The sequence below is a fragment of the Monodelphis domestica genome, chromosome 7 (genome assembly GCF_027887165.1).
Source record: "Monodelphis domestica isolate mMonDom1 chromosome 7, mMonDom1.pri, whole genome shotgun sequence".
In the NCBI taxonomy this organism is placed as follows: domain Eukaryota; kingdom Metazoa; phylum Chordata; class Mammalia; order Didelphimorphia; family Didelphidae; genus Monodelphis; species Monodelphis domestica.
This window is the reverse complement of record NC_077233.1, coordinates 57368690-57386646: the sequence shown is the minus strand read 5'-3', so window position 1 is coordinate 57386646 and position 17957 is coordinate 57368690. Positions and strand designations below refer to the sequence as shown.

At 40.9% G+C, this 17957-nt stretch overlaps 1 protein-coding gene across 2 annotated transcripts in view; it reads left to right on the top strand.

Annotated features, from left to right (window-relative positions):
* FGD5 (FYVE, RhoGEF and PH domain containing 5) overlaps window positions 1-17957 on the top strand; it is a 201035-nt gene that overhangs the window by 106524 nt on the left and 76554 nt on the right. For both annotated transcript variants that reach the window (XM_007500268.2, XM_007500267.2), the window contains exons 4-5: window positions 4353-4411; window positions 4527-4557. In XM_007500268.2, coding sequence (XP_007500330.2) covers window positions 4353-4411; window positions 4527-4557 — 90 coding nt within the window. The remainder of the gene's footprint in view (window positions 1-4352; window positions 4412-4526; window positions 4558-17957) is intronic.

Genomic DNA, 17957 nt, shown 5'->3' with positions numbered 1-17957 from the left:
TCTCGGAGGACTCTCTGAGGCACCCAGGCTGCTTTGCTCATTGAAGATGGCCAGCCTGGACAAGACCAGTGGGGCGACATGAGAGCCAATTACAAGCAGATGAAGGTCAATCTTGTGAAAGAGGGATGATTACACTTGTCCCGTTTGCTCCAAAGGGCAGATCTAGGACCCATGTGGAGAAGGGCAGGGAAATGACAGAGAAACACATTTCAGTTCCATGTAAGGAAACTTAACAATCAGAGTTATATAAAACCTCTGGACTGCCATCAATGCTACTATCTGGACCTGGTTTTGTCATCTCTCAAAGGGGAAATCCTAATCCCTCCCTCCCTCCCTTCCTTGCATGAGGCCAGCCCTGTTATCTGTAGGGTACTTTCTGCTCTAAGAATCATTTTTAAAATATTTTTAAATTTACTTTGTTATTTGATCTTCAGATTAGAACTTATGAGGTAAGAATCATTACCTCCCATTTGATAGATGAGGAAATGGAGGCTCGGAGGTAGAGTAGAAGCAGCCTTTTTAGAAGGATATCAGAAAACTGGAAAACATCCAGAAAAGGGTAAATGAAATGTTGGGAAGACATCATCACCATCACCATCACCACCCCAATAGTTGACATTATATAGCAAGCTAAGGCTGACAACTATTATCTTATCTGATCCTCAGGACACCTCTGGGAGGTAGGTGCTGGTATAATTTCCCCCCTTTTACAGATGAGGAAACTGAGGCAAATAGTGGTTAGGTGGCTTACCCAGGGTCATACAGCTAGTAAGTATCTGACACAAGATTTAAACTCAAGTCTTTGTGACTCCAGACCTGAGGCTCTATCCACTGAACCACCTAGATTAACAAAAGAAGTCAGAAATGTTGAATGTTAGAGGGGAGGGAGGGGAAAGGAAATGATAGCTGCCTTCAAGTATTTGAAGGACTATTGTTTAGACAAGGGATTTGATTTATTTTTATTTGACCAGAAAGTCCAGAATTAGGAGCAATGGAGGGAAGTTGGCTGGAAACAGCTTTCTACTTAATATAAGGAAAAACTATCCAGCATTCAGACCTGTACAGAGGTACAATGGGCTGCCCCAAGAGATAGCGGATTGCTTCTCAATGGAGGTCTCCAAGTGGAGACTAGATGATTCATCTCTGGGATGTTGTAGATGGGGTTTCTGTTATGAGATGGATGGGACTAAATGACTAATCTGGCAGCTAGGTGGGCTTGGAGTCAGGAAAACTTGAGATCAAATCTGGTCTGAGACACTTACTAGCTGTGTGACCCTGAGCAAGTCACTTCACCTTGTTTGCCTCAGTTTCCTCATCTGTCAAATGAGTCAGAGAAGAAAATGGTAAACCCACTCTAGTATCTTTGCCAAGAAAACCCCAAATGGAGTCACAAAGAGTCAGACACAACTGAACAACAAAAATGACCCATCACTGACATGCCTTCATTCTGTAATCCTATGATTTGCCGAAGATCATCTCACACAAATCCTAGTGGAACTAAGATTAGGAAAATCAGGAGATAGCCAAGTGGTTCAGTGGACTAAGAGGCAGGTCTAAAGATGGTAGGTCCTGGGTTCAAATCTTCAAATCAAAGACATTTTCTAGTTATGTGATCATGGACAATCACTTGACTCCCATTGCCTATCCCTTACTGCTCTTCTGCCTTGGAAGCAATACACAATATCGATTCTAAGATGAAAAGATAAGAGTAAAAAAAAAAAAGGAAAGTCAAATCTCTTGAATTTGTCCAGTCTTTTTCCGTCTCCTCTGTGGATTTTCAGGCTGATGGCTTGAGCCATCTCCCTGAGAAAGACCAAGCTCTTCTAGCAGGCTCCCGGCTACCTCATCTGATAACTGGGGGGTCAGGGAGCAGTGGCCTCAGCCCTGACCTTGACCAGCCACCTCTCCTGGGCTGGCCTCGTGCAAATAGCCCAAGCTGGACCCTGGGAAGGAAACGTGGGAATGCACCAGGCGCCTAAGGACAAAGAGGAGATAATAAAGATCCGTCACACACAAAAGGGGAGGCTTAAATACATGGCTTGGCCTTTGTTTGAGAAACCTGATAGGGAGAGACCCCCCTCCAGACCACTCCACGCCCTCCTGGGGGAGGAGGCCCCTCCGTTCCCAGAAGTCTGTCTCTGGATACTGTCGTCAGTCTTGGAGTTCATTTCCTGGTTAAACAAACAGCAATTAAATAACTCAGGGAGGGCAACGCCTAGAGACACGTCTAGGAGTTAGCCCTAGATGGTTCACGTGATCTCCCACTCAGGTCTTTCGCTGTGGGTCTAGGGAAAGACACATTAATCAAGGCTGGAGTTACAAAAGCGAGATCCTCTGTATACAGAAGTGAGGGAGGGACTGGGGCGTGCCAGGGAGGACCACCCAGACCCTGCCTCTTGGGTACTAGCAGGTCTGGCAACAGACTGGCCCCTTCCGCAGGGGACGTGCAAAGTGACCTGTGCCAGGGTGGGGAGAGGAGAGACAATCCCAAGGGGCGAGAGAAAGATGTAACCATTGAGCCTCCTCCCATTCTCTGCCGACTTCTCTGGTGGGTTCCAGACGGACTTCACACTTATACACCACTTTGAGAAAACCTAGGTAGGGTACAGACCTGCCCGCTGGAGAGAAGGATCCTAGAATGTCAGAGGCAGAAGATGCCTGAGAAAGAGCAGGGAAAGGGGGACAGACCCAGAGACCTACCAGTGGTAACACATGGGGGCAGGCTGCTTAGATCCTCTGCTCAGGTGTCCCTATTTGTAAGATAACAGAATTGGACTAGAAGATAATCTTTAGGGTCCATTTCAGCTCTAGTATGTGCTATGGTTCCAGCGTTCTTCTGGACATGATCAGATGGTCCATATTTTCCCATTTTACTGAATAGGAACCTGAGGTCAAGGCAGAGACACAGAGGGAAAACATGATTTATAAAGTATTTACTTCATGCTAGCCACTAGGGATATACAGGCAAGTAAGGAAGAGAAGAGAAGAGAAGAGAAGAGAAGAGAAGAGAAGAGAAGAGAAGAGAAGAGAAGAGAAGAGAAGAGAAGAGAAGAGAAGAGAAGAGAAGAGAAGAGAAGAGAAGAGAAGAGAAGAGAAGAGAAGAGAAGAGAAGAGAAGAGAAGAGAAGAGAAGAGAAGGACAGGAGAACCATGACAAGAATTTAGATCTGCCACTTAGCTAGGTGGAACAACAAATAAAGTGCCATGCTTGGGGCCAGGAAGATCTGAGCTGAAATCCAGCCTCAGACACTTATTAGCCATGTGACCCTGGGCAAGTCTCTTAACTCTGTTTGCCTCAGTTTTCTCATCTATAAAATCAGCTGGTGAAGGAAATGGCAAACCATTCTAGTGTCTTTGCCAAGAAAACCAAATGGGGTCATGAAGAGTTGGACATGACTAAATACCTATTGATGGACATTTATTAAGTACAATTTTTCACATGGGACCTTCCTTATGAGAACAGGAGCTCTTCAAAGACAGGGACAGTGCTGTGCTTGATAAAATGATTGTTTGCTGATTCTGAGGTTCCTTCTAGATCTAAATCTCTGATTCTGCCATAGTCTACCTTGGTCAGACCAACTCTCCTGTATTGTTTCCAGTTAGGCTACCATTTTTTAATTAGGGCACTGAGAAGCTAGAATACAAACCAAGGAGTTCAATGAGAAGATGGGAGCTTTTGTCAAGTAAAGATTGATGGAATGAACCTGAGATGATTAACCTAGAGAAGACCTGATCACTGGGCTTAGGAAGTCTAAGGTACATGAGAATTTAAAGGACTATAGAAGAATCTATCCCACCTTGTTCCTCCTGGCCCCAGAGGATAAAACTAGGGACAGTGAGTGAGTAGGGTGGGGAAGAAGGAAGAAGCAGCTTTCAGCTCAATGAAAGGAAACATCCTGACTAGTAGAGTAATTGGAACGTGGAATGGGCTGCCCAGGAAAGTAGTGGATTCCTCCTCACTGGAGGATTTCAAGTGGAGGCTGGTGACCACTTGTCGAAGTCTTTGTTGAAAGGATCTTTGACCAGGAATCAGATGTAATTGATGGACACCAAGATCCTCAACTCTGAGATTCTGTGAATTCCCAATGTGGTTCAGGGAGCCAAGTTTGTGCTTTCCAACTTAGAAGAACCTGCTGGCTTCAGTGTTGGCTGGTACTCATCCTCTAGAATTTGGGGTCAATAATTCTTTGGGAGGAGGGGAAAGACTAAGGAGTCATCTTCTACAGAAAGCACATCAGTCTGTCTTGGTTCTACCCTCCAGACCGGTAAACTCGGTGTTGTCATCTCCTTGTCCCATCTACTGTCCCTCATTAACATCAGCTGTTCCTACTTGTCCTGTCTTTTCTCCCACAGAAGGAAGGACAATCCCGAGCTTATGTCATCGCTCAGGAGCTGCTGTCTTCAGAGAAAGCGTGAGTCTCCCAGCGGCCCGACTGGCCTTGAACTTGTAAATAAAACCTCACCTCAGCCTCAGTGCAGCCCTGGCTGCCTGGATGGGAATTAATGCAACTCTCTCTCCTTCCACAGATACGCACAGGTGCTGCAACACTTAATGCTGGTGAGTAAATCACTTTAATTGCCCAAACCTAATTGCCCTTTTACTAGGCTGTGATAGAAGAAGTGGGAGAGAGGTAAGGAGACAGAGGTGAATTCTATTAATACAGGGGTGACGGTGGCCAAATGTTCACCGAGGCATTTCAGGAAATCCTGTCTCCTAGTAAACTTGGGCTGTGGGACAGAGAAAAGTGGCTTGGAACTCTTCATAGCAGGAGGAGGAGGCTTTCCTGGTTTGGAGCCTCAGAAGCTGTGTTGTGAGGACTAAAGGAGATAATATTTGTAAAGCACTTTGCAAACCGACACATATAAATGCTATTATTATTATTATTATTACTATTATCTTCCATGCCTGAAGAGGTTAAAAAAATTAGCTGAATCCCAGTGGGCCATTTCTACATAGGAGCTTGGCCATACCCATCCCTCATCCTTGAAATGAATGCTCCTCAAAAGACCTCATGTAATCCTTTATTATCTAGATTCTGGGGCTATACTCTATAGAAATAAGAACCTAAAGGTATTGATCCACATTCAACTCACAGTTACTATGTAAAAAAAATACAAGAACATTATATACAAAAATATTATATAAATAATAAATATATAATATAATAAAAAATTAACTCCTTGAAGACTGAAGTCATGTACCTCCTTATCTGCAAATCCCTTCTTGATCCCCCCAATGCAACTACTTTTTTTTTTAAACCTTCACCTTCTGTCTTGGAGTCAATACTGTGTATTGGCTCCAAGGCAGAAGAGTGGTAAGGGGTAGGCAATGGGGGTCAAGTGACTTGCCCAGGGTCACACAGCTGGGAAGTGTCTGAGGCCAGATTTGAACCCAGGACCTCCTCTCTCTAGACCTGGCTCTCAATCCACTAAGTCATCCAACTGCCCCTCCAATGCAACTACTTTTTAAATTTCATTTTATATTTTTATTTTGCATATATTCATATACACAGATGTATTGTTTAGTTATTTTCAGTGATATCTGATTCTTTATGACCCCATTTGAGGTTTTCTTGGCAGAGATATCAGAGTGATTCACTATTTCCTTCTTCAGTTCATTTTACAGAGAAGGTAGATAGACATGAAATGACTTGCCCAGGGTCACAGAGCTGGTAAGTGTTTGAGGTCAGATTTGAACTGAAGTCTTCTTGATTCCAAGCCCTGAACGCTATCTGCTGCACCATACCAGATAGGGCAGCAAGCTGGTACAGTGGATATAAATATACCCCCATACTAATTTATATTTTTATTTTTATATATATTTATATGATATATTTATATGTGGGGATATATATGTATACACACATATACGCATTCTTCATCCAGGATGTGAAATATACACACACAAGCACACATACATACATATACATGCACATATGCGTGCTTGATATATCAATGCATTATGTATATATATACACATATATATATATATTTTAATATATGCATCTTCCTTAATAGAGCCTAAATTCACGAAGGCAAAGGCTGTTTCCCTTTGGTCTCTATTTCCCTAGCACCCATCGCCGTGCCTGGCACACAAGAGACGATTAATAAAATATAGGTGATTAATTGGTTGCTAGATCATCACGTTCGATGGACCATGGAATCACAGGATTTAGAGCTGGGAGGAACCTTATAGGGTTCTTGAGTCACTTCTACACAGTTTACTGATGAGGAAGCTAAAATCCATCAAATGGAAGATCTTAACTTGGGTCCATGAACATGGTTTTTCTTAAATATTTTGACAACAATTTCTCCCTTTTTTTTCCTTTTAAAAAAAAAATAAACCCTCACCTTCTATCTTAGAATTGATACTAAGTATTGGTTCCAAGACAGAAGAGGCTAGACAATGAGGGTTAAGTGACTTACCCAGGATCACCCAGCAAGGAAGAGTCTGAGGCTAGATTTGAACCCAGGAACTCCTAACATTAGGTCTGGCTGAGAACTATCTTTGGTTTCTTTCTAATCCTAATCTCATGCATTTAAAAACCTTCTTCTCAGGAGTCCATCGGACTGCCATTGAGGTCCAGGACACAGAAAAGGTTAGGAGTCTCTGCCTCTGAGGCTAGTTAGCTTTCCCAGTTAAAGAGACTGACAATTACAAAGCCAAGACTAAAACCAGCATCTTTTGACCCTATATCCAGTTCCTTCCACAGAGTTAGGGTAGCTCAATGGTATAGTGGATAGAGTGCCAGGCTTAGAGTCAGGAGGTCTCATCTTCCTGAGTTCCAATCCTGCCTCAGACACTAGCTGTGTGATCCTGGGCAAGTCACTTCTCCCTGCTTGCCTCAGTTTCCCCATCTGTAAAATGAGTTGGAGAAGGAAATGGCAAACTCCTCCAGTATTTCTATCAAGAAAACTCCAAATGGAGTCATGAAGAGGCAGCTACAACTGAAACGACTGGACTACAAAATCATAGCATTGGGGGTGTGAGCTTTAGAAAACTATCAGTGGTCAAATATGGTATTGGAAGGAAATCCACCCTCCAGTGTGTCCCAGTAAATTCATAGGGACCTCAAATAGGAAACCCAGGTAGAAAGTTGGTTTTATGAAACAAAGCTGAGCTGGCCCAGGGTATAAGACGAGAATCTAAGCATATTTGTTAACTCAATAGGGTGGAGGTGCTCACTGGAGCAGGAGTTCTCAGAATAGGGTCTGCCAGGGGTCATAAGATAACAAGTTCATTTTTCTGTTTCTGGCCTGAGTTAATAATTGACTAAGAATCAAGCAGTCCTTAGCAATCATCTTACAGCAAATATCTAATCATCTGCATTTAACAGATTAAGTCGGAGAGATGCTAAAATCTGTACCAGAGAATACAAATAATAATAAGGAATAATAATTAGCACTTATAAAAAGAGTAGAGTGCTTTGCTTATGTCATCACAATTGATCCTAACAACAGCCCTAAGTGGTGAATAATATTATTGTAAATATTTTATAGGCAAGGAAACTGAGGCTGAAGTTAAGTGACTTACCTAAGATCACACACCTAGAAAGTGAAGGATCCAGGTCTCAAGATCAAATTTTCCTCCAAGTGTCCTTTCCACGACACCCCACCTTATCTTAGGCTATTAAATAGTCTTACTGGTCATCTGTCCATTCATGCTGGCATCTTTTTTTTTAATTAAAGGGGAAATGGTCTTGTTGGTTCATCAACTGACCAGTCAAAAAGAATATATTTAGTGGATTTGTCCAGAGTAGTTTTAAAGTGGACTTCTGGAAAAGGGGAGAATTCTTGGTAGAGAAATATGGTACATGAGTTCAAGTCTTTGAAAGACCACCACGTGGAAGAAGATTTGGGTTGGTTCTGCTTCTCCCCAGAGGAGAGGAGAAGTGAACCAAAATTCTAAAGAGGCAGACATAATCTTGATATCAAGAAATGCTTCCCAATCTTCTCAAAGAGGCATGGACAGCATTAAAGGAGAATGATTTCCAGCAGGGACCAGATGCCTCCTTGTTGTGATTGTAGGGGGGTCACCTGTGTGCCCAATTCCTATTTCCCATGTCCCAGGAGAGAGACATCTGGGCAGGTATTTGAGATTCCATGATCTTGTGGTCTGAGTGCCTCATCAAGTCTGTGCTAGGCACCAAAAAGAAACAAACAAACAAACAAACAAACAAAAACCCAACAACAAGTAGTCCATGCCTTTGAGGGATTCACTTTCTGGACCAAAAGATAAGACTTGCAAGCAGGCTGATATGTCCAGAAGAAAAAAAATAAGGCATATGTGGTATGGTATTGACTGCAGAAATCAAAAAAGGAGGTTCTTCCCATGGCCTATTGAAGCTAGAGATGACTTCCCAAAGGAAAGTCTTTTTTTTTTTAAATGAAATTCAGAGCTAGGTTTTATTTTATTATGGTGGGGGAAAGGAAAAAATGGGTAAATGGATAACCTAACATTTTAAAAAAGTGAGGAAAATCAAATTGATGATATTCCCTTTTTTCTTTTCTATCTTTTAATTTATTTGTTCATGTATCTGTAGAAACAACTTTTGACAATTGTTTTCTGACATTTTAGAATTCAGATTTTCTCCCTTCCTAACTTTGCCCCCAAACCCTCCCCAAGGTAGTAAATAGTCTGATATAGGTTATAACCATATTTTCATGCAATACATATATCCATATTCTTCATGTGGTAGAAAACACAAAACAGACCTAAAATAAAGATCTCATGAAGGAAATATAATGAAAGATGGTATGCACTGATCTGCCTCAACCCCCAATAATTATACTATTTTCATCATAAGACCTTTGTGGTTATCTTGGATTCTTGCTTTGCTGATAATGGTTTAGTCCATCACAATTGATCATCATATAATTTTTCTATTACTAGTATGCATCATTATCCTGGTTCTACTCACTTCACTTTGCATCAATTCATAGAAATCTTTTCAGGTTTTTCTGAACTTTTCCTATTCATCATTCCTTATGGTACAATAATATTCCATTACAACAATATACCACAACTTGTTTATCCATTCCCCGAGTGTTAGAAAACCACTTAATTTCCAATTATTTGTCACAACAAAAAGAGCTGTTAAAAATATTTTGGTACAGGTAGGTCCTTTCCCCTTATCTCTGATCTATTTAGGATAGAAACAGACCATATAGTGACATTACTGGGTCAGAGGGTCTGCATAGTTTTATAGTCCTTTAAGTCTGGTTCCACATTGCTCCCCAGAGTATCAGTTCACAGTTCCACCAACTATTAGTGTACCAATTTTCCCACATCCCTTCCAACAGTTATTGATTTCCTTTTTAGTCATGTTAATCAATCTGATAGGGGTGAGGTGGTATTCCAAGTGCTGTTTTAATTTACATTTCTCTGATCAATAGTGATTTGTAGCATTTTTTTTCATATGACAATGCATAGTTTTAATTTATTCCTCTGAGAAGTGCCTGTTCATATCCTTTGTTCATTTTTCAATTGGGGGAATGTCTTATATTCTTATAAATTTGATTCTGTTCTCTATATATTTGAGAAATTAGGCTTTTGTCAGAGAAACTTGCTATAATCTTTTTTATGCATTTGTTATTTCCCTTCTAATCTTGGTTGCATTGGTTTTGTTTGTACAAAACCTTTTTAGTTTATTGCAATCAAAATTATCCATTTCATTTTTTTGAAATGTTCTCTATGTCTTGTTTGGTCACAAGTTCTTCCTTTATCTATAAGTCTGATGGGTAAACTTTTCTATGTACCCCTAATTTATTTATGGTGTCATCATTTAATTCTAGATCATGTATCCATTTTGACTTTATCCTGGTATATGGTGTGAGATGGTGGCCTATGACTAGTTTCTGCCATACTTCTGCCTATTTTTCCAGTTTCCCCAACAATTTTTGTCAAATACTGAGTTCTTTCCTCAAAAGTTTGGATTTTTTGTTTTATCAAACACTAAATTGCTTTGGACAGTAACTGTCATGTGTTGGGGAGGGGAGCTGTTCCATTCTCCCTCCTCTCAGCACCCAAGGACATTTTTTGCATGCCCTGCCCTCTGTCTATCAGCCCAAAACAAGCACTTCCTCCCTCAGCTCTCTCCCATAATGCAGGGGCTCACAGATAGCTTGAACTTGCCCTCTGGGCACTCAAACTCTGGAGAAGTTCACCAATGCTGACCTAATCTATTTCACTGATCAACCACTTTATTTCTTAGCCAGTATCTAATTGTTTTGATTATTACTGCTTTATAATATAGTTTGAGATCAGGTATGTATGCAGGAGGAATTCTTAATATGGGATCCATGAATATTATTTTTTTTACTATTTTGATAACTTTTTTCTTTTCTTTCTTTCTTGTTTGCTTTTTTGCTTGCTTTCTTTCTAAAATCCTTACCTTCTATCTTGGAATCAATATTAAGCAAAAGAGCAGTAAGGACTAGGTGACTGGAGTCAAGCAACTAGAGTCACCTAACTAGGAAGTGCTTTGGCCAGATTTGAATCCAGGGACCTCCCATCTCCAGTTCTGGTTCTCTAACCACTAAGTCACCCAACTGTCCCTTGAAATTTGTATTTCAATATAATTGGTTTCATTTGAAATTCTATGCTTTTAAAAACATGATTCTGAAAAGGGATCCAAAGGCTACACTAGACTGACTGCCACAGGGTTCCAGGTCACACACAAAAAAAAATACAAAAACCCATGTAGGATAATTATGGAATATATGAGTTGGAAGGAGCTTCAGCCACTCTTTAATCTAAGCCACATCTGAAAAAAATTCCCATTATGATATATCTAACAAGTGGTCATTTGGCTTAAAAACTTTCCTTAGGGACAGCTTCTGGGGTACAGGGACTGTTTTTTGCTGCTTTTTGTTTTGGGGGGGTTTTGCTGCTTAACTAAATGCCTGGCACAAAGTAGGCATTGAATAAATGTTTATGGACCAAGTGACTGATGCTCATGTTTAAATAATCTTCCTAATACATCAAAATTATCTTGTAATTCCTGTTTTCGAATACCTTCAATGTCTCCCCATTACCTCCCAAATAAAGTTAAAACTTGACATTCAAGGCTTTTCACAATCAGGATACAGTCTCCTATCTCATGTAATTCCCCTTTATATATGCTTTGTTCCTGCCATATTGGACTACTCAATAACCCTCACTCATATTTGCCCTCTTCCACAGCTATGCCATCCCTTCTGTTCCCCATTCTTTGTCTTTTTTAAAAAAAATTTTATTATAACAATTATATATAATAATAATTTTCCACATAAGTTTCTGAAGTTACATGATCCAAACCATCTCCTTCCCTCCCTTCCTTACCTTTCCCAGAGATGGTAAGCATGTCCCCCATACATGGAACTTGTTCCTCTCACCCCAGCTTATCTCCTATTTCTACTTGAAGAAGTTCCTGTCTTTCTAGGGGGTAGCTAGTGGCACAGTGAATAGAACACTGGGCCTGGAATTAAGAAGATTTGTCTTTCTGAGTTCAAATTTTGCTTCAGATACTTCCTAGCTGTGTGACCCTCGGCAAGTCATTTTACTCTGTGGGTTTTAAAAACTCTGTTGGCCTCAATATCCTCATCTGTCAAATGAGCTGGAGAAAGGAATGGCAAACCACTTCAGTATCTTTACCCAGAAAACCTCTAATGGGGTCAACAAAGAGTTAGACATGACTGAGAACAACTCAACAACAACAACAATAACTCTTCAGTTCTTTCAAATCTGCCTCCTTGAAGCCTTCCTCAACATCCCTCTCCATTCCATCTTAGAAGAAAAAGATCTCTCCCTGTCAATTTCCTCCTAGCATTTCCCCTGGCTCTCCTTTGTCCCTATTAAATCCTACTTTGTACTGTACTTATCTGGGTACTTGTATTCCTCCTCTCCCTCCTTCCCTTTTAGACTGTCACCTCCTTGAGGAACGGGAGGACACCATTTTGTCATGTTTTTATTCCTAGTTTCCTAAAAGGGACTATAATGCAGAAAGAGCCAGAGACAGGAAACCTTGGGCTGAAGGCCATCTCTGATGCGTTCTGACTCAGTGCCCTAGAAAAACATTTAATCTCTCAGTGTCCCATGGAATATTCAAAGGCCACAGATTGTAGAATGGTCTCCAAACCTCCATTGGCAGAGGAGCTTCCTCACCAGAAATTCTCTATTCCAATGAAAGCACAGATTTAGACACCCTTTCTCCCATTCCAGAAAAATGCCCAGTATGGTATCTTGTATACAACAGATGTTTAATTGTTTACTGAACTGAATAATAATTGTTCAACAAATTCTAATTGAGTTGAGTTGAATTGAATTGGATTGGATTGGATTAAACTGAATTGTTTTGTGACTACAGTCAACTCCTTCACCTTAGAATAATTTCAAAATCTGAGAAGTCAGTATGCATAAGAACAGTCATCAGAAATGAGAATATGGGTCCTCTCAGGGAGAACATTTGTTCCTCAGTGAGGAGAAGGGATGTGGCCAATCAAAGTTCCCAAGACTACTGTTTTAGAGAGGAAGTGCCAAGGATGGAGGGAGTATTAGAAATGTAAGCTGACAGGTAGCAAGTCTACAGGCAACTTCCAACCCCTGCCTGAAAGATCTATTGAAGAAGGCCAGGAAATGTCATTCTCTCTTTTCCCCCCTAATCCTCCACCCTCCACACCCACACCCCTTCCCTTCCGAGCTGACAGCTGCATCCAGAGGACAGGGCTTTTGTTTTACAAGTTTGCTAAGAAGGTTTTAACTTAGAAACTTCCACATGTGTTTGCACTGCTTCCTTCCACTTGAAAAGATTCTGAAACCACTGGTAATACATAATACCACAAATAATAATAATAATAGAGAGAGCGCCTATAAAACTCACAACTCATAAGCTAGTTATGGGAAATTTTGTATCAAGCTATATTTGTCTACTTTGGCACTTAGAGAGAAAAAGGGCAGGAATCTCCTGATATGACTCCCCCATATAAGGTTCTCCTGATGTGACACTTCAACAATAGGGGAAACACCTGGATTTCAGACTTTTGACAGTAGGGAACATATTCTCTCTCTCTCTCTCTCTCTCTCTCTCTCTCTCTCTCTCTCTCTCTCTCTCTCTGTGTGTGTGTCTCTCTCTGTCTCTGTTTCTGTCTCTCTGTCTCTTTGTCTGTCTCTCTTTCTCTGCCTCTCTCTCTCTCTGTATGTCTCTCTGTCTCTGTCTCTCTGTCTCTTTGTCTCTCTGTCTCTCTTTCTCTGCCTCTCTCTGTCTCTCTGTCTCTCTCTCTGTCTCTCTCTCTCTGTGTCTCTCTGTCTCTGTCTTTCTCTGTCTGTCTCTGTCTCTCTCTCTGCACTTCTCTTTGTGTTTCTCTATTTTGTCTTCTTTCTCTGCTCTATCTCACCATCTCCATCTCTCTTTGTCTTTCCATCTCACAAAGAAGAAGTTATTCTAATTTTGATGGCATTTAAAAACCCAAGTCTTGGCTGTATGTGGGAACCAGCCCCAGGGTGGACATCCACTGTGGAGTCACTATGTGCCAAAAAAGGAACCCCTGGGGCGATACATGACCAGACATGAACTAGAGAGGGGCTGATGCATATATGACTGAATCAGAACAGTTGTGAATTGTCCTGCTAAATGATTAATCAATCATCCAGTAACTACTGAGCTCCTCCTGTGTGTGAAAGTCTGTGCTAGCACAAAGGCAGATAAAAATGCATTTCAAAGGATCATAGATTTGGAACTGCAAAGGAACTCGCAAACCATTTAATGAAACATCTTTGCAGCCTCTCCCACTACCTGATATCACTCTGTCTTACTCTAATATTTCAGAAAAGGAAAAGGAGGCCTAGAGATGAAGAGATTTGCTCAGTGTTATATAAATAATGAGTCACGTGTGTGTATGTATATGTGTTTGTATGTATCTGTATGTGTTTGAATAGCTCCTCTTAGGCTATAACTCCAGCACTTTTTCTAGACTATTTTGAGGTTCTGCCCTTAAGGAGTTTATGGTTTCACTGGGCAGTTAAGGGTGTGTTTGCACTAATATATCCATGTGTATACATATATGCATATATATTTATGTGCATGCATGTGCATATATGTACGTTATTGTGTATAGATACATATATGCATGTATGTCCAAAGATAACAAGATATTCTTCTGTAAAGGAGCTTAGCTGCAGTGACCATGATAAACTTTTCAGAAAAGTTTGACCTAAAATAATAATAGACAACATTGCATATATAGAATTTGAAGGTTTGAAAATATATTCACACTCATATATTTTATACATGCATAAATTGATTTTATGTATACACACAGATACACAATACACACACACAAATCTCATTTGAACTTTACAACAACTCTGTGCATTAAATGCGCTATTATTCCCATTGGCTGCTTGGCCCAAAGAATGATGAAGTCCTGTAGTTGAGTGAGAAATGATCTGAGGGGATGTGAGTTTCTGAGTTGATTGCATCTTACAGATGATGACTTCTGGAGTTCAGGAAGTTGAGGAAGACAGCTGGGTGGAAAATGATGATGTGAGAAATGGAAGTAGACAGAGGCTAAGTGACTTGCTCAGGGTCACCTAGTAAGTGTCTGAGGCAGGATTCGAGCTCTCTTCTTGATTCTAAATCTAGGGTTTTGTCCAGTCTGCCAAGCAGCTGGGGCAAGTGGAAGAGTTAGATGTTCCAAGTGAGCAGGGAAAAGGAATGAAATGAGCAAAAATTCAGAGACTTCTTGAGAAAAAGGCTGTTTTGTTCTTGTTCTTGTAACCCCAACACCTAGCACAACCCTTAGCACATAGAAGGCCTTGTATAATAAATGCTTGTCAAGGACTTGAATGTGCTCAGAGGACAGGAAGTTCTCTACTGTGGTGAGAGGTGTCTGGAGCTGAGCTGTGAGAGGTCAGTTTGGAAGGGTTGATTAGCCACATCGTGGAGGACCTTGGATAAGGAGTTCCTGTTCCATCCTGGAAATGATAATTCACAGGTATTCTCTTGAATATATATTCAAGGTATATCTCTTGAAGAAGTGTTAGGGGGTCCCATGCTGACCTCCTGGCTCTGAATTCCTCATTTAATGACTTTAGGCACCAATCCCTGCAATCCATTACTCTGGAAGTTGCACACCTGGAAGCTCTGATAGATGACTTGGCTTTACCCAGTTGGCCAGAGAAGTTGCTCAAGCCCCCTTAAAAAGCCTCTTATAATTCTCAGTCTATTCAATACAGTTCATGACTGAGAAATACATTATATATATATATATACATATATATTCATCTTTCCTTCCTTTTTCTTTCTTTCTTTTTTCTTTCTCTCTCCCTCCCTCCTTCTTTCTTTCTCTCTTTTTCTCTTCCTCTCTCTCTTTTTCTTCTTTCCTTCCTTCCTTCCTTCCTTCCTTCCTTCCTTCCTTCCTTCCTTCCTTCCTTCCTTCCTTCCTTCCTTCCTTCCTTCCTTCCTTCCTCCCTTCCTTCCTTTCTCAGAAGAAAGATAATGGCTACACAATTGGGGTTAAGTGACTTGCCCAGGGTCCCACAACTAGGAAGCACCTAAGGTCAGATTTGAACCCAAGACCTCTTGTCTCTAGGTCTATACGGTGGTCTTTCTAAAATATAGCAGATAGTAGAAGGTCTAAAAATTGTCTTAGAGGCCTTCTAGTTCGACAAAGCCCCTCCTTTATAGAGGAAGGAATAGAGCCCCAGAAAACAAAAATGACTTACCCAAAGTCACTCAGGTCAGAAGCCAGAGAGCATGGCTTTGAACCCACATCCTCTAGCCTTCAAATCTAGTCTTCATTCTAGGCCATAATTATCAAACCCAGGAATAGGTTCAGGGGAAGTAACAATGATGTGGTATGGGTTTGAGGGGTAACAAAATGTATTCTCTGCTTCTGCCAACAGTCTAAAGTTCCCCTACCTTTCATCATTCCTTTCAGATAAGTCACTAAAAGCAACTATGCTGTTTAGGACAGGTTAACACCAATGAGCACCTTCAGGATAGGCAGCCCAGTCTAGGATTCAGCCACCTTTCAGATCCCTGGGGAAGGGGGGGGGGACAGGATGGAGAGAGAAAATAGGTCATATCTAGGGAGGAGACAGGTTGGTCTCATAGATAAGGGTATTAGAATTATAGTCAGAAAGACCCGAGTTCAAATTCTATCTGATACTTTCTACTTAGATAACCATCCAGGAGTTGTTTTTATCTTTGAAGACTTTAGGTTCCTTATTTGTAAAATGAGGGGTTGCAATAGATCATAGGATCATAGACCTAGAGATATTAAAAAACTCAAGGGTCAGCTAGGCCAACCCTCCTCTCTCATTTTACAGATCAGAAAACTGAGACTGAGTCAAGGTCACATATGACCAATCTCTAAGCCCCCTTCCCACTCTAAAACTTGGACCTGGAGCCAGGAAGAGCTGAATTCAAATCCTGCCTCAGATATTTCCTAGTTGGGTAACCCAAGTTATGTTATTTAACCTTTCTTAGCCCCAGTTTCCTCACCTATAAAATGGCAACAATAACAGCATCTTTCTCACAAGTTATTATAAGGATCAAATGAGATATAATATGTCAAGCATCTTATAAATGTAAATAAATGTTAGGTATTATTATAGCAATTAAGTGGTTGTTATTATATTATATAGGTTATCATTGTTATTAGTCATTACTATTAATATTTATTACCAATAATTATTTTATTAAAATTTTAATTTAAAAGTAAAATAATTATTAATTATTAACAGAGCACTGGACCTAGCTGGAGTCAAGAAAACTCAACTTTCTGCATTCAAATCCAGACTCAGACATTAATTAACTATGTGATCCTTGGCAAGTCATTTAATTTTGTTTGCCTCAGTTTCCTCATCTGTCAAATGAGCTGGAGAAGGAAATGGCAAACCACTCTGGCATCTTTACCAAGAAAATCTCAAATGGGGTCACTGAGAGTCAAACATGAATGAAAAATGACTTACCAACTAAAATGACCATTATTTATTATTATTAAGTCGATATGCCTCTAAGCCTATGAGTATAAGCATAGGTTAGGCGCCATAAGGGGATCCTGAACATTCACAAGAACTCTGAAGAAAAGCTTCTGGTTTCACTGTTTTACCTAAGACTAGCCCCCCTTTCATCCCTCTTGGTCTTTGTTCTTAAAGCATTTTAAAAGAAAGGGTTAGAGTGGCATGGGGAGGGGGTGGAGGGAGGGAGAGGAGAGAGGGCTGGAGAGAAGAAACAAAGCCTGGTTTCAAAAACTGCAGGGAGAGGGGGAGGCCTTCTAGTTGAAGCCTTTGCTTATCACCACGCAGGAGTTTGATTTGGCCCTGGAAGTGGCGCTAATGGGATTGAAGAGGATGTGAGATTTGGAAGGCCTTTGTTATTAGTACATTCTAAGATGCTGATGGATTTATACGTTTATTTATCTCAATTGGTGTGTAATCTTCATCCTCCTCCTCCTCCTCCAGCCAGTCAGCTGGGACTCTGAGAAACAGATTCCAGCACCCCCCTTCTCCCAAGATAAAATCCGCCCATCAACAAGTCATTACAGGAGGTCCTCCTATGTGCCCAGCCTCAGCCCCAGCCCTTGGGCTCCATGCTGGGGGCGGGGGGGGGGTGGTGGGAAGAGAAGGGGGAAGGACAGGGAGCGGGAGGGAATGAGTACATACAGCCCTTAGCTGGAAGAGCTCAGGGGAATAATAATAACTCACAGTAATCATTCATATTTCTATCCTGCTTTTAGGGTGACAAAGAGCTCTCTTTGCAAGGACCTTAGGAGGGAGTTCATATATTTATTCATTCATTCACTCACTCATTCATTTAAAACCCTTACTTTCCATCTTAGAGTCAGTACTGTGTATTGTTCAAGAGGCAGAAGAGCAGCAAGGGACTTAAGTGGCTTGCCCAGGGTCACACAGCTAGGAAGTATCTGAGGACAAACTTGAACCCAGGACCTCCTGTCTCCAAGCTTGACTCTCTA